Source organism: Vipera ursinii, assembly GCF_947247035.1.
Source record: "Vipera ursinii genome assembly, chromosome: 3".
Taxonomy (NCBI): Eukaryota; Metazoa; Chordata; class Lepidosauria; order Squamata; family Viperidae; genus Vipera; species Vipera ursinii.
In genome coordinates, this window is record NC_139516.1 from 118,205,011 (window position 1) to 118,220,178 (window position 15,168).

The 15,168-nt window shown below is 39.9% G+C and overlaps 1 protein-coding gene across 1 annotated transcript in view; it reads right to left on the minus strand.

Annotated features, from left to right (window-relative positions):
• Nucleotides 1–11,631, minus strand: part of ARAP3 (ArfGAP with RhoGAP domain, ankyrin repeat and PH domain 3) — a gene marked incomplete at its 5' end in the record, with an annotated part of 118,565 nt that extends 106,934 nt beyond the window's left edge. Inside the window, one exon of the mRNA XM_083360270.1 lies at nt 10,625–11,631. Coding sequence (XP_083216396.1) covers nt 10,625–11,631 — 1,007 coding nt within the window. The remainder of the gene's footprint in view (nt 1–10,624) is intronic.
• Nucleotides 11,632–15,168: the final 3,537 nt, after the last annotated feature.

Genomic DNA, 15,168 nt, shown 5'->3' on the forward strand with positions numbered 1-15,168 from the left:
GTTATAATTTTGGCCCTTTGCTTAAAAGTAGAAGGATCCACCAAAGTTTCAATAAAACTTTCCAACACCTTTGTAGTGGAATTTATTTTATTCCTCACACTTGGAGTAGCAATAGAAACAAATGTGAGAAAAATGAGAACCATTAGAAGTATATTAGCTCCTTAGTGAATGGCTGCTCTCCATATATTGATAGTTATAAGCTTTCATATTGTATGGAAACTGGTCAATGAAAAGCTTTGTAAGAATTAAGTGCCTCTAAAATCTGTCTAGGGACGCAGTGGCTCAGTGGGTTAGGACGCTGAGCTTGTCGATCAGAAGGTTGGCAGTTTGGCGGGTCGAATCCCTAGTGCCGCGTAACAGAGTGAGCGCCTGTTACTCGTCCCAGCTTCTGCCAACCTAGCAGTTCGAAAGCACGTAAAAATGCAAGTAGAAAAATAGGGACCACTACGGTGGGAAGGTAACAGCGTTCCGTGCGCCTTTGGCGTCTAGTCATGCCGGCCACATGACCACGGAGATGTCCTCGGACAAGCGCTGGCTCTTCGGCTTTGAAATGGAGATGAGCACCGGCCCCTAGAGTCGGAAATGACTAGCATGCATGTGCGGGGGAACCTTTACCTTTACCTTTAAAATCTGTGTATTTCCTTTCCCTACTTCCTCTTTCCCTGCTGCAGTGTCCTCCATTCTCTTGCAGCCATTGTTCTCTATACCACACTCTGCTCCTCCTCCTCCTCCACCACCACTTATTTAACTATATTATTACAAAATATTAAACTTCTCTGCTACTATAACTGTAGTCTGCTATTTTAAGGATTATTTTTCCCCCAATGGAAGAGGGAGATTAAACTAGGCAGAGCAGCTTTCCTAAAACTGGAGCCCTCCAAAGGTGTTATGCTATAGAATTCCCACTGTAGAAAGCAAGGATGACAACTGTGAGAGAATTATGGAAGAACCATTATCAAGCAAAGGAAGCTGAAGTCCAGAATTCCAGGAGGAACTTTGTGATTGTTGTTAACTATGGAGGCAAAGAAACAAATGTTCAAGATGAAGATTTTTCAGAGGTTTGAGCAACATGGTATTTGGGAGAATATATCGCATAAGTGCATAGTAAGTAGCCAATTTTTGTTTATTTTTCTTGTCTGGTCAGCTAGTCCAGCATTAGATCTATGATTTCCACTTAGTACCTATCCTTCATTCTAGAAAAGACAGCGCTACAAGAAGTGTAACTCTGCTGCTTTTCTTGCAGTAGATGACTGCTCTTGTTATTATAGTAGAAGTTATTTACAAACTTCCTCTGTGATGCTCATAAATCCAGCCTTAAATCAACAAAAGGCAGGACACCCGACCAGCATGGTTACAAAAAGAACTCTCTGACAAATTAACAGACAAAGAGATGAAATATAAAAGAGAGGGACACATAACTAAAACAGTATAACAGGTAGTCCTCGAATTACAACAGTTTGCTTAGTGATTGTTCGAAGTTACAATGGCAGGGAAAAAAATGACTTATGACCATTTTTCACACTTATGACCGTTGCAGCATCACCATGGTCATGGATACTTGACAACTGACTCAGATTTATGACGGTTGCAGTGTTCGGGGTCACGTGATCACTTTTTGGAACCTTGTGACAAGCAAAACCAATAGGGAAACCAGATTCACTTAACAACCCTGTGACTAATTTAACAACTGCAGTGATTCACTTAACAAATGTGACAAGAAAAGTCGTAACATGGGGTAAAATTCACTTAACAAATTTCTCACTTAGCAACATAAATTTGGGGCTCACTTGTGGTTATTCTATTCTATTCTATTCTATTCTATTCTATTCTATTCTATTCTATTCTATTCTATTCTATTCTATTCTATTCTATTCTAGACAAGTGACTGTGTAGTCTCTTCTTAAAGAGCAGCCACGATTTCTGAAGACAAGCTGTTCCACTGGTTAATTGTCCTCACTAGGTCCTCTTCTATGATTCTATATTGCCCAGATTGCTGGGCAATATTACATATTATAATACATATTATAACTGAGTGAGCTGCTACTCCATCTGGCTGATGGACATCCTGATTTCTCTTGATCCTTTAGACTAGTCCAAGAGCTTCACATGGAGTATAGTCATCTATATTCATCATACATGATCAATACATTGTTGGCTTTTTACTCTTGTCTCTTGAGATGGACTGTGTGGCACTGTGGCTACTCCAAATATCAGAATTTAAATGCACTATCTGCCTTGGTGTTTTCTGTAGTTAAGTCATCAGTTTTTCCTAACTGCTGTTACAGAGAAGGCACTACTGAGCAGATGGTACATCTCGCTTCTGGGAATAAGAAGCTGAAGGCTGCACACATTTTCTCTGTTCTGCTGGATTCTTGCTCTAGTGCCAGACTGCTCTGTCTCTAGCAAAGCAGATTGGTTGGAAATTGGTTGCAGACTCTTGCAAAGCAATGCAGCCCTCTAGGCCAGTGTTTCTTTATCTTGGCAACTTGAAGACATATGGACTTCAGCTACCATGTTGGCTGGGGAATTCTGGGAGTTGAAGTCCACACATCTTCAACTTGCCAAAGTTGTAAACACTGCTGTAAACACAAGGTTGCTCAAAACAGACTATTTCAATTTATAGTCTGGGAACTCTCTTGCCTAGCTGAGGATAAAGATGATCCAGATTGGCCCCTTATGTGTTTTCCTATACCTCTTCTCCTTGTGGCAGCAACACATGTTGCAAATGTTTGGGGAAGGAAAAAAGAAGAAAAAATTTTTTGATTAAAGAGGGATGAGATATTGTCAGGTTTTTTCCCATAACCATTGCTTCATAATAATAATAATAATAATAATAATAATAATAATAATAATAATAATAATAATAATAATAATAATAATAATAATAATAATAATGTTGGAAGGGACCTTGGAGGTCATCTAGTCCAACCCCCTGCTCAGGCAGGAAACCTTATACCATTTCAGACAAATGGCTGTCCAGTCTCTTCTTAAAAACCTCCAGTGTTGGAGCATTCACCACCTCTGGAGGCAGGTTGTTCCACTGGTTAATTGTTCTAACTGTCAGGAATCTCCTTAGTTCTAGGTTGCTTCTCTCCTTGACTAATTTCCATCTGTTGCTTCTGGTCCTGCTTTCAGGTGCTTTGGAGAATAGCTTGACTCCCTCTTCTTTGTGGCAGCCCCTGAGATATTGGAACACTGCTATCATGTCACCCCTCACCCTTCTCTTCATTAAACTACACATACCCAATTCCAGCAACCGTTCCCTATATGTTTTAGCCTCCAGCCCCCTAATCATCTTTGTTGCTCTTCTCTGTACCCTTTCTAGAGTCTCGACATCTTTTTTACATCGTGGTGACCAAAACTGGATGCAGTATTCCAGGTGTGGCCTTACCAAAGCATTGTAAAGTGGTATTAGTACTTCACTTGATCTTGATTCTATCCCTCTGTTAATGCAGCCTAGCACTGTGTTGGCTTTTTTGGCAGCTGCAGCACACTGCTGGCTCATAGTGAAGTGATTGTCTACTAAGACTCCGAGATCCCTCTCACAGTTACTACTATTGAGCAAGGTACCACCTATACTATACCTGTGCATTTGATTTTTCCTGCCTAAATGTACAACCTTACTTTTTTCACCATTGAATTTCATTTTGTTAGATAGTGCCCAGTGTTCGAGTCTGTCCAGATCCTTCTGTATCTTAAGCCTATCTTCTGGAGTATTGGCTATTCCTGCCAGCTTGGTGTCGTCTGCAAATTTAATGAGTTCCCCATCTATCCCCTCATCCAAATCATTAATGAAGATATTAAAAAGTCAAGGTAAATTCTCCATCTTCTCATAATGGCCAATAGATACTTTCTTCTGCCATTGCTCCCTGCTGCTCCCAGTCAGGTAGTAACCCTGAGTTTTCAAGAGTAGCAGTTCTGAAATTGTCCCATCCTGTCCTTCATGAACTATTCCAGTCCCCTTTAAAGCCACCCAAATTAGTGACCCCATGATAATAAATTCCACCAGCTTAAAGAGATATTTTCTTTTATCTCTTTTAAATCTTCTTCCAATCAACTTCTCTAGATGTTTTGCCATACATGATTTTGTAGACCTTCATCTCGTCATCCGCCTTAGCTGCCATTTTTGTTACAGTTTCCAAATAATGGAGCTTTTTCTTGTAAGGCAGATTTTGGAAATTCCAATAATTCTGTTGTCCTCTTCTGTGCTGTTCCACTGAAATGTTAAGTTCTTTTTCACTGAAGGTTTCCAAACTAAGGTTCCATGGTCATCTGCCATGTATTGTGTTATCTTGTTCATACTATAAGACAGAAGAAGCTTCTACCTTCCTGTTCTACCCACTCCAGCATCCCCGTATTTCTCCCATCCTCTATCATAATAGAATTGTAATTTTGAGGACACATGTACAGCTAGTCCTCGACTTACAACAAATCTCTTACTTAGCAACATAAATTTTGGACTCAATTGTGGTCGTAAGTTGAGGACTACCTGTAGTTGTTATATGGCACATCTGTTTATTGTGTACATCCTTTTGCAATTCTAGTGCAAAATCTAATTGCTAATTATAAATCAGAAGTTCAGACAAAATTTTCCAAAATATTCAACTGATCTATTTTCTAAAAGAACAAGAATCCATGTTATGGGTATAGGACTTAGCCCCTTTTCATTGAGAATCCTCATAACCTGTGCTCCTGAGAACTGCTTTTCTGATCTGGTTCTTTCTTCCTAGGTTTAAAGGAAAAATGGATGAAGTATGGTCTAAAAACTTCGATTGTGATATCTGGATGATCTATAAAGCTTGCATCGCATATCAAACAATTGCATTGCATATTAACATAGCATGTTAAAGGGAACGAATCGTGCATGACATCTATAAGCAGAAAAGAAGACACACCACTTACATTGGGTCCTTGCTCTGGTTTGTTATATATTTTCGCACATCTCCATAGTCTTGGCATTCAGAAGTTGCTGAATTCTACAATAGTAAATAATAGTTCAGCAGAAGCAACAATGACCATTTTTTCTTAGCCAGATGCTCAACTCTGACTCTTTTTCTTTGTGCATAAATTGATGCCAATGGAATTTTCATACTGGGTTGTAAATTATCTTTATATTTCCTTCTAAGAAGGAAAAAAATGGGCCTGAAGACATGGCCATACCCTATTACGTAGTTGTATATAATGATTGCTTTGGGAGCATGCTGATCCTTACTTTTTTGACTCCTAACAATTACAAGTATTAAATTTTCCTTGTTGTTGTTAGTTGCGAAGTCGTGTCCGACCCATCGCGACCCTATGGACAATGTTCCTCCAGGCTTTCCTGTCCTCTACCATCTTCTGGAGTCCATTTAACCTCACGCCTACTGCTTCAGTGACTCCATCCAGCCACCTCATTCTCTGTCGTCCCCTTCTTCTATTGCCCTCAATCTTTCCCAGCATTCGGCTCTTCTCCAGTGAGTCCTTCCTCCTCATTAGGTGGCCAAAGTATTTGAGTTTTAGCTTCAGGATCTGGCCTTCTAAAGGGCAGTCAGGGTTGATCTCCTCTAGGACTGACCGGTTTGATCGCCTTGCAGTCCAAGGGACTCGCAGGAGTCTTCTCCAGCACCAGAGTTCAAAGGCCTCAATTCTTTTGCGCTCAGCCTTTCTTATGGTCCAATTTTCCTTACTTCTTTATAAATCTCAGGTGAAATTTTCTTTGAGCTTATCATATGGCACTCACAGTCTATCCTAATTTCATCAGTTTATACAAAGTTAAGCATCTGCTTCTCTCCTGCTGCCTCCTCCCAATCCACACACACATACCAGCCAATGCTGAAATAGGCGAATGTCTGGAAGAACACAGAAAAACAGTGTAAGATATCCATACCTGCCCCTGGGTGGGCCAGCAATGTCCAAACAGACTCTCACAATAGGGGCTGATGAAGTCGTCAACAACATCTGATGAAAAACAAAGTTGGACAAAGCAGTAATTACTTCAAAAATAAAAATGTAATGAAAAGACACTTCAGTCAAGTTAGGTTGAATCTGATCTAGATAGAACAGAAATGGAAAATAGAAAAAAAAATCTTGTCTACCTGTCTCTTATGTACCTCTTGTTAGCAGAAAGAACTTTGTGCTATAGGCACACAGGAAGGAGGGAAGTTTTGTTTTAGCAATTAGAAAAACTACCTTGCTTCTAGTACTGTTGTTTCAAAAAAAGAGCTGTTGCTCTTTTTTCTCCATGAAAAATGAATTAGGTATTTTGATCACCATGTATATTATATTATTTGCTCATAAAATTCTCTGAGGAAGGGAAAATGGAAAAAAAAGAACACAACAAATTACATTGAAGGGAAAGATTTGGTTCACGGGACCATGCTCTGAGTTTCCTGGATGATGAAATATAATGAATTGCGTCTCACAACAAAAGCATCTGCAGATTACATAAAAACTCCAGCATATTTTCAATGAGGTCTTATGTTGTTGCATTATGACATTTGAGATAAATACTGTGGATAATGTTGTGGAATTGACAACATGATGTAATGGTGCAGGTTTTATCATTTGCCTACTTTTATTACATTGCAGAGTAACAAGGACTGCTAAAATGCATTCATACAAAGCATGACAAGCTTGAACAGCAGAACTAACAAGGGGACCCATTGAACCAATGAAAATTCAGAAAGAACATTGGGTCTAAAGTTAATGACCTTCATTTTCTATAAACTAACAGAATAGAAAAATACACTAAAGGAGCTTGAAGTATCTGAAAGTCAGAAAGATAAACATGATTTAATAGTATGCTGAAGACATAGTGAAATGACTCTGATAACTAGAATATAGCAAACGAAGGATATAAGTATTATTCAAGAAAACCTGAAACAATGGAAAGTGAAGATTTGGGCACACCCTGAAGAGAAAAGAGGAGGGGGCGGAGACAGGAAGGGAAATAAAAGGAGGCAGTTTGGGCAGGAGAGGGAGAGAAAAATGGTGATGCAGCCTTAGGAAGAGGAGTTAGCTGGAGCTGCATTGAAGAGAATAGGAGGAGAAGGAGCAAGAGAGGAGAGGATAAAAAAACAGGCCTGCTGGTAGCCGATGAATGAATAAATGAATGAACCTTTATTATAAAAGTACAACATGTATACATTGAGATTGGCTGAGCCAATCTACAACTTTGTGGCAGCCATCTGTGCCGGGTGCACACACAGGTGGCAGAGACAAACAGGCAAGAAACGCAGCTGGGGAAGGATTGCCCTCTGGGAGGAATGAAGAAAGGCAGCATCCCCTGAAGGAGACCAGCAAATGGCCCTCGCCCACTTCACACACCTGTAGACTCTGGGGGAGGAGACGCCACAAGCGGCGTGAGAGTCCATGTTACCTGTGCTACACTGCCCAGACCCCAGCCTGCCCGTTTTTGGCAGGCAGCAGCACACTCTCTTCACTGCGTGGAGAGGCTGGGCTGGGCGAGGTGAAGCTGGTGAGAAGCTGAACCAGGTGCATGCAGAGGAGGCGTCGAGCACCTGGCGCCTGGCATCCCAGGTAAAAGGGAAGTGCTCAGAACACAGTCAGCCTGCGGGGCAAAACAGTCACCTGGAACACCAGGCACCATGCACTCACCGCCTCCTCTGTGGGCACCCAGACAGGTTCAGCTTCACCCGGCCCAGCCTCTCTGCGTGCTGAGGAGAGTGCACCACTGCCTGCTGAAACCAGCGACGTAGCGCAGGTAACGTGGACTCCAGTGGTGGGATTCAAATACCTGAACATCTGGTTCTCTGCTTGGATGCAGGCCTGGGCCTCTGAGGCCTAGAATGGACTTCCGGAAGTGACATCCATGCACTGTGGGCTGTTCTAGGCCTGGGAGGCCTCCTCCAGGCCTCCCAGGCCTACAACAGACTTCCAGAAGTGACATCAATGCACTTCTGGCAGGCCATTCTAGGCCTGGGGGGTCTCCCCCAGGCCTAGAACAGATTTCTGGAAGTAACATCATGCACTTCTGGTGGGCAGTTCTAGGCCTGGGAGACCTCCTCTAGGACTCCAAGGCTTAGAACGGACTTCCAGAGGCAGCATGGGTTCAGCCGGTTCTCCGAACTCAACAAAATTTAGCTACTGGTTCTACTGAACTGGTGCGAACCGGTTGAATCCCACCACTGGTGGACTCTCATGCCACTCACGGCGTTGCCTCACCTGGAGTCCCTTCCCCACCTGTGTTTCTTGCTTGTTTTTCTCCCTCCCTCATCACAAATATCTTTCCACCACTCTGCTTTTAAGGCTGTGCAGCTCTTCTCCAAAAATGTAAATCACATGACCCTGGGGATGCTGCAAAAGTCATGCGTGAAAAATGGTCATAAGTGACTTTTTCCAATGCTGTTGTAACTTCAAACAGTCACTAAGCAAACTGTTGTAACTTGAGGACTACCTGTACTTTATCACTTTTTTCCTTTTTTTGGTCATCAAGTTTTTTACACCATGCTAGGTGACTGGTGGTATTCGAATATTGCCATATCCTAAAAGTGGTACAATCTGTGAAAAGGTTGAAAAGCCGTGGAATAGAGGACCAAAATTACACATGTACCAAATGTAAACTGAGTGAATTACTTGAAGAAAAAGTAGAAGGTGTAGAGGCAACTCTAGCCACTCTGAGACTCAATCTACAAAACAAGAATGTCCAACCAGAGGAAGAAGACTTTATCCAAACTGAACACAATAAGGAACTAACAACTATCAGAAGAAAGAAAGAGACCGATGGCAACATGTCACTCATACAAGAAAACAACAACCATTGTCCCTGGTGTCTAGTATAGCCCAGTCCAGTGAAGCCCCTATGGAGCTGAGCAATCAATTTCATATCTTTCCCCCTGGAAGAAATCATGGAGACATCATCAAGTGTTCCTGCAATCAATTTTGGTCACCATACTACAAAACTAAACAACGTGTTTAGAACTGGGTAATATAGGTCAATATAAAAGAAAAAAAAGAATGACATTGCCATAGGTACTGTGTTTCCCTGAAAACACACAAGAAGCAGAGCACAGAGTTTACAATGTTAGATGAAAAATCTCTCTTATCCTGCCCTTTCCCATTACTGCCCAAGAGAGGTACAAGCTTCACTCACTTGAATAGCTGAGAGATCCTTCAGATGAATGTTGTGAATTCAAGCACAACTGTTCCAGGGAGCTAAGAAAAGAGAGAGAAGATTTTATTTGAGATTTATAGCCGTCCTGTTCTCTGCTATTGGAAATATACAGGTAGTCCTTGTCTTACAACAGTTCATTTAGTGACCATTCAAAGTTGCAATGGTACTGAAAAAAGTGACGTGATTGTTTTTCACACTTACAACCATTGCAGCAGACTGCAAATGTCCTATGCCAGCTTTCAAGGACATACCACTGGAACAGAGGTACTGTGTGGTAGTGGGTTTTTACTTGGAATGGTTTGGAACACATATCTAGCTTTATTCCAAGAGAGCAGTAGACAGTTGTCCAAAAATAAACCAGGCTGATAGGCTGGTGATGTGGTAGGAGATAACACAGAGAAAGGGGCACCTGAGTTCTCTTCCATTTTTTAAAAAAGCTGCTATTAAGGTCAATAGCATGCAACTGAAGCAGCAGTGAAGTGAAGTTGCCTGGTTTTTTTTTAGAAAGTCTGCTGATATTGCCCCATTGGAATACTGCATGATATGGGAGATATAATGCATGATTGGGTAGAATTGGAGAGGGAGCTGAATACAGAATTACAGATTAACAAACTTGGAAAGGACTTTGGAGGTCTTCTAGTCCAGCCTCCTGCTCAGGCAGGAGACCCTATACCAGGGGCATCAAACTGCCAGCCCATGGGCTAGACACGTCACACAGAAGCCGTGCCCACCCCATTGGCGACAATGGCAAAACTGTCCCGATACATTGCATTTGACATGTCTGCCCTATACTATTGCAGACAAATGACCATCCAAACACTTCTTAAAAACCTCCAGTGATAGAACACTCACAACTTCTAGAGGCAAGCCATTCAAGGAATTGTTCTCACTCATAGGAAATTTCTCCTTTATTCTAGGTTGTATCTCTCTAGGTTTCCATCTGTTGCGTCTTTGGAAATCACTGTCCAAGTACTTATGTAAGTGGCTGCCTGAGGAAGCTAGGTGTCATGTTAGTCTCTAACAGCAATGCAAAACAAAATAGCTACAGAAAGCAACAACTTTAATGGAGAAAGGTGTGTGCTACAGCCAAAACTGGCCAGTAATTACAAGTAGACCTCAACCTACACAATCGCCACAAAAACTGGGCATAAGTAAAAATTTTACCAGGAGATCTAAAAACATTATCACCATATTGTCTAAATACATATTAAAAATGTATTATGGCAAAAATAACAAATGGCATCAGAACAAAAAGTGTATTTGGCACAATGTAAATATAATATTATTTGAATCAAATTAATTATATCGTTTCTAATGTATTTTCTCTTCTGACACAACAAAAAACTGGCAGTAAAGATTAGCCCCATTCCTATTCTATTATTATTACTAATGATTGGCATATACATATGTACACATAGACACACAATATTTTTCACAGTCTTCCTACTCTAGCTGAGGCCTTTCTAATTGAAAGCAGTAAACCACACTGCTAGGAAGAGCGTACGTACTTACCCAGTCTTCTCTGTGTTAAAATTTCCATTTTGTAGCACTATTTCAGAATGCTGTGTGCTAGTAATACCTCTCAGGCTCTCCTTCATTTCTACTTTTTTAAGTGGCAAGGGCAAAGCAGCATCTGGTAACATCTCTTTCTTATTCTCCAGGGAGGCTGTCTGAATGAGGACAGAAGGAACAAATACAGTCTCTGCCTGTATTTTCTGAGCAGTTGAAATGGATGTGGTTGAACTGATGTCCATAGACTGGCCGCTACATAGACCGGAAAACGTGGGAATAGAAGGAATGGACAAAGGTTTAGACAAAGGCTTTCCTTCAGTACTCATTTCATTGATGTGAACAAAGTTCTGAATACCAGTTCGAGAATTATCCTCTATTGCTCTTCTCGGAGAAGCTAGAGCATGGACTTGGTCTTCTGCGGTTATATCAAAAGTCTGACCATTTGTGGTACATTTTTCTTGCTCAAATCTCTCTTGAATATTATGCATTGCTTGTGCAGAACAAAAAGTGGGTTTATGAACAGGTAGCAATATTGACAATGGGTCTGGCTGTAGTTTGGCTGTTCCATGATCATGTGGGAATACAGTTCTGGGTTTAGGTATTGGCTTTTCTATAGGATATGTAGACTCTTTATTCAGAAGTGAAAGTTGTAGCTGACTGGCTAAATCATGATCAACCTCAGAGTCAGAAATAGTTTTTGCCAACATTTCTTCATTTTTTACCACAGGTCTATCTGGAGAATAAGTACATTCAGCTGAATGGGAATCTTCTGCCATGTGTCCACTTTTGTTGTCCACAAAGAGATGGGTTTGCTGTACTAAATTCAGAATTCTTTTACAGTGGCCTGTAGCAGTGATGCCAAGTTTCTGTAGGTCCTCCTTGCGGAGAGAGGCCACATCTCTTACTAAGACATATCCATGTTGTTTGAAGATATCTTGATAGGTTTCCAGATGAATGATGGCAAGCCAGTCTGCAATATCAGAATCCATGTGACACGAAGAATTCATGTCAGTTCAGCATGGAAGTAGACTTCTCAGTCTACAATCTATGAGACATCAAAGAAAGAGTGAAAACTTTGGAGATTAGAAATTTGCAGTAGTGATGTAATCTATAACCTAAATCTGGTATCAGTGAAAAAGAATAAATACATTAGGTTTTCTAGTCTGAATTCTTATTTTGGTTTCAGTTGGTTGGGAAAAATAAATAGATGCTCAGTTCAAATAAAGAGTTCAAATTGCTGTTTTCTGAACTCAATATAGTTATTTTGGCTAATATTCCGTTTATGACAAAGGGTTCCTAAAAAAAATCCCTATTTGAACAATAGGGATCTTTCTTTCCCAGGAAAAACGGGCTAACTAGCTGTTACAGAGCACTTTCAGCCATCCAGTTTTCAGTGCATCTAAGAAAGAATCTCCTTTTTGATTTTCCACGGGAGAGTGGGGAGAACATTTAGAATAACATTCTCTGAAAAAGAATATAGATCTACTTTTAAAAAATGTAAGATTCTCCAAAAGCAAGGTGCTTTGATAGTGAGAAAAAAAGAGGAAGCGTTTGTAATAAAAAGATAGTGTGATCTATGCTACAATTTGTTAAAAGGATGAGATGAAGCAAGTCACAAAAAAGTCATATATAGTAAGAAATTACTGTTCATATTTATCATAATCAGTAAATAATATAGAATAAAAATGTCTTCTACTTTCATTGCATCACAGCAATGTATGGAACAGTGTTTCTTAATACATCTTTTAATGTTGATAGATTCACCAATCCTAATCCTAATCCTAATCATCATAATTATCTCCCCCCACCTTTGTGGATTAATGTCCCTGGTGTTTTGCAGAAGACCTGAAATTGCAAACCTGGTCATGATTTGCGGGAAAGATAGATCTCATATCACCAAGACTAACTAACTAAACATCAGTTAACTAATTTCCAGAGTACAAAAATACAGATTGGAAAAAGAAAATAAATAGAACGAACATGTCGTTTAACACTTTTCCCTTTTGCCTTTTCTCTGCTTCAGATCGTACATGCTCAGGCTATGAAATCCATCCCAACTGTTTCATGGCTAGATCCTCAGTGCAAGGAGTAGCTCAATCCTACTTCAGTCAGTGGAGTAGCCTGTTCTACCTAATCATGATTCTGGAGAAGGAATCGGGAAATGGAGCTCCATCCTTTATTATCTAGCATGGAAAATCATTTATATGTATTTTTTTTTATTCAACTGGGACAAAAACTACAGGTAAACTGGAACATTATGTATAAATCATGCCACATTTTCATAGAACGATGTGGAACGTATGCCCAACATTCCCAAAGTTCCCACTACATTGTTGAACTCTTTTCTTCATCTGTTCTGATATACTAACACACAAATGTACATCAACTGAGGTAAAATAAGACAGAGCAAATAATACATGTACATCAACTGAGGTAAAATAAGACAGAGCAAATAATACATACAGGAAAAGATCCCCATCTGCTTTATTTAAAAATTTACACAGCTTACACATTTTTTAAAAAAAAATTAAAAAAATGCTTGGGAGCATGGAGTTTACATAAAAATTAGTACAAGTAAAAAAAACAAAGAAAAAAACTAAAAGGTAACAGCGTGATATACATACATTGTGAAAAGACAGAGAAGAAAAATTTAGGAAATAAGACCAGAGATAGTTATATAAACAGATTAAAAGAAGATTAAACCAGATGAGTATGATGAAGGGAATAAATGAATCTATTTGTCATTTGTTAAGAGAGCAATATTAGAAACAAAATCAGTCAAAAAGAAAATTGGGATAGCAATTATGGATCTCTGTCTCTTTCTCCATTGTACTCTTTTGTTCCTTAAGGGAGTGGCCTCTTTTTGTAATAACTTCTTTTGAATTGTGGTACTATCCAACCACATAAGAGAGAAAAAGGATTTAAATCAGGGAAACAGTAACTAAGATCCAGAAAAGGTGGATCTTGACTATACTGATATATTGATAAGCAACACTTACCCTTTATCCAACTCTTCACTAATAGTCATTACAGTTGGTCATGTAAGACAAGCGTTATAAGATATCTTTCACATTCCTGTTTGGAGAACAGTTCAGATATGGATACCTTCCCACAAATGAAGCAGCTCATGCTACTACTTGGCTGTTGTTCCCCCTCACCCCAACTCAATTCTTCCATTTCCTCCCATTGTTCAAGAGAGGTTTCCTTCCTGTTGCCTTCTCCCACCCTGCAAACAGAAATTATTCACTTTACTGTGAATTGTCAATGATCCTCTACATGAGAATATTTTATACATGTTATATGTACACCTCAGTGAGGTGATAATTCTATGTTTTGAAGTAATTTTAAACTGCAATGGGAACATTGAAGATACTGAAGATACTTTCTTATATACTTTCTTATATCTCTTATTAAGAATTGGCCCCAAATTTGTAGAGACTTATTTGCAGGGGTTTTTTCCTCATAGAACGCTCAGAACGGAGTTCCGGCACCTTTTTTGGATGGAACCTTGTAGGGTAGGCAAGGCGGGTTGTATGACATGTGTGAGTTCCGGCACCTTTTTGGCTTATTTTCAAACACTATTCCTGTCCATCTCCATCAATTTTATAGCTAAGCTAGCAAAACAAAACTCACAAAGATTTATTTTAGTCCGGCAAATCTTTCAATTATCCTACCAGTTAAGATAGTTAAATATAATAGAGTCTTTATATGTAAGGCCTGTGAATACATGCTGAGAAAATGACAATTTCTGATTAATGTAGATTCCAAATCTATGAGAATTCTCTCAGATATGGGGGTTGGTAGTTTGGCTCATGAATTGTACAAATTTGCTGTTGTCCTGTTTATCCCTGGCCATCACCTTTTTTGCTTTCTTTTTATTTTATTATATTATTGACATTTTTATTTAAATATTTTATTTAAATAAAATATTTATTGATATTTTATTGATTGTTCAGAATTGTTTTGCGAGACGGGCAGTCATATATATCCAATAAAATAAAATAAAAATTACAAAATACTCAGAGAAGACTGCCAGGATGATGAGGCAACTGGAAGCCAACTCCTATGAAGAACTGATTCTGCTTAGTCTAGTGAAGAGGAAGCTCATCAGTGGGTGATCAATCGAACAGCTTGCCTCCTGGATGGGTACTCCATCACTCAAGGTTTTCAAGAAATGATTGTAGAACCATTTGTCTGGGATGGAATAAGGACTCCTGCCTTGGGCAGTGGGTCAGATTAGAAAATGTTCAAGGTGTCTTCCCAGCCCTATAATTCTATAATAGGAGTTGTGTTAGCTGTATTCAAATATCTAACGGAGAAGACTTGTTGGAGGACAGCAAGCCCAGAACCAATGAGTATAGTTAAATGGTATATTGCAAGGGTCCCAAGCCCCTGGGTTGCGGCCTGTTCAGAACATGGCTGCGGAAGTGGTGAGCAAGTGCTTGTGCACAGCTCCACTGGCATGTGCAGTGCACAGGTAGGCGAGTGAGGATGCGCATGCAGCTCCATTTGATCCATGGTTTACCTGCCTTCCCTAATGCCTG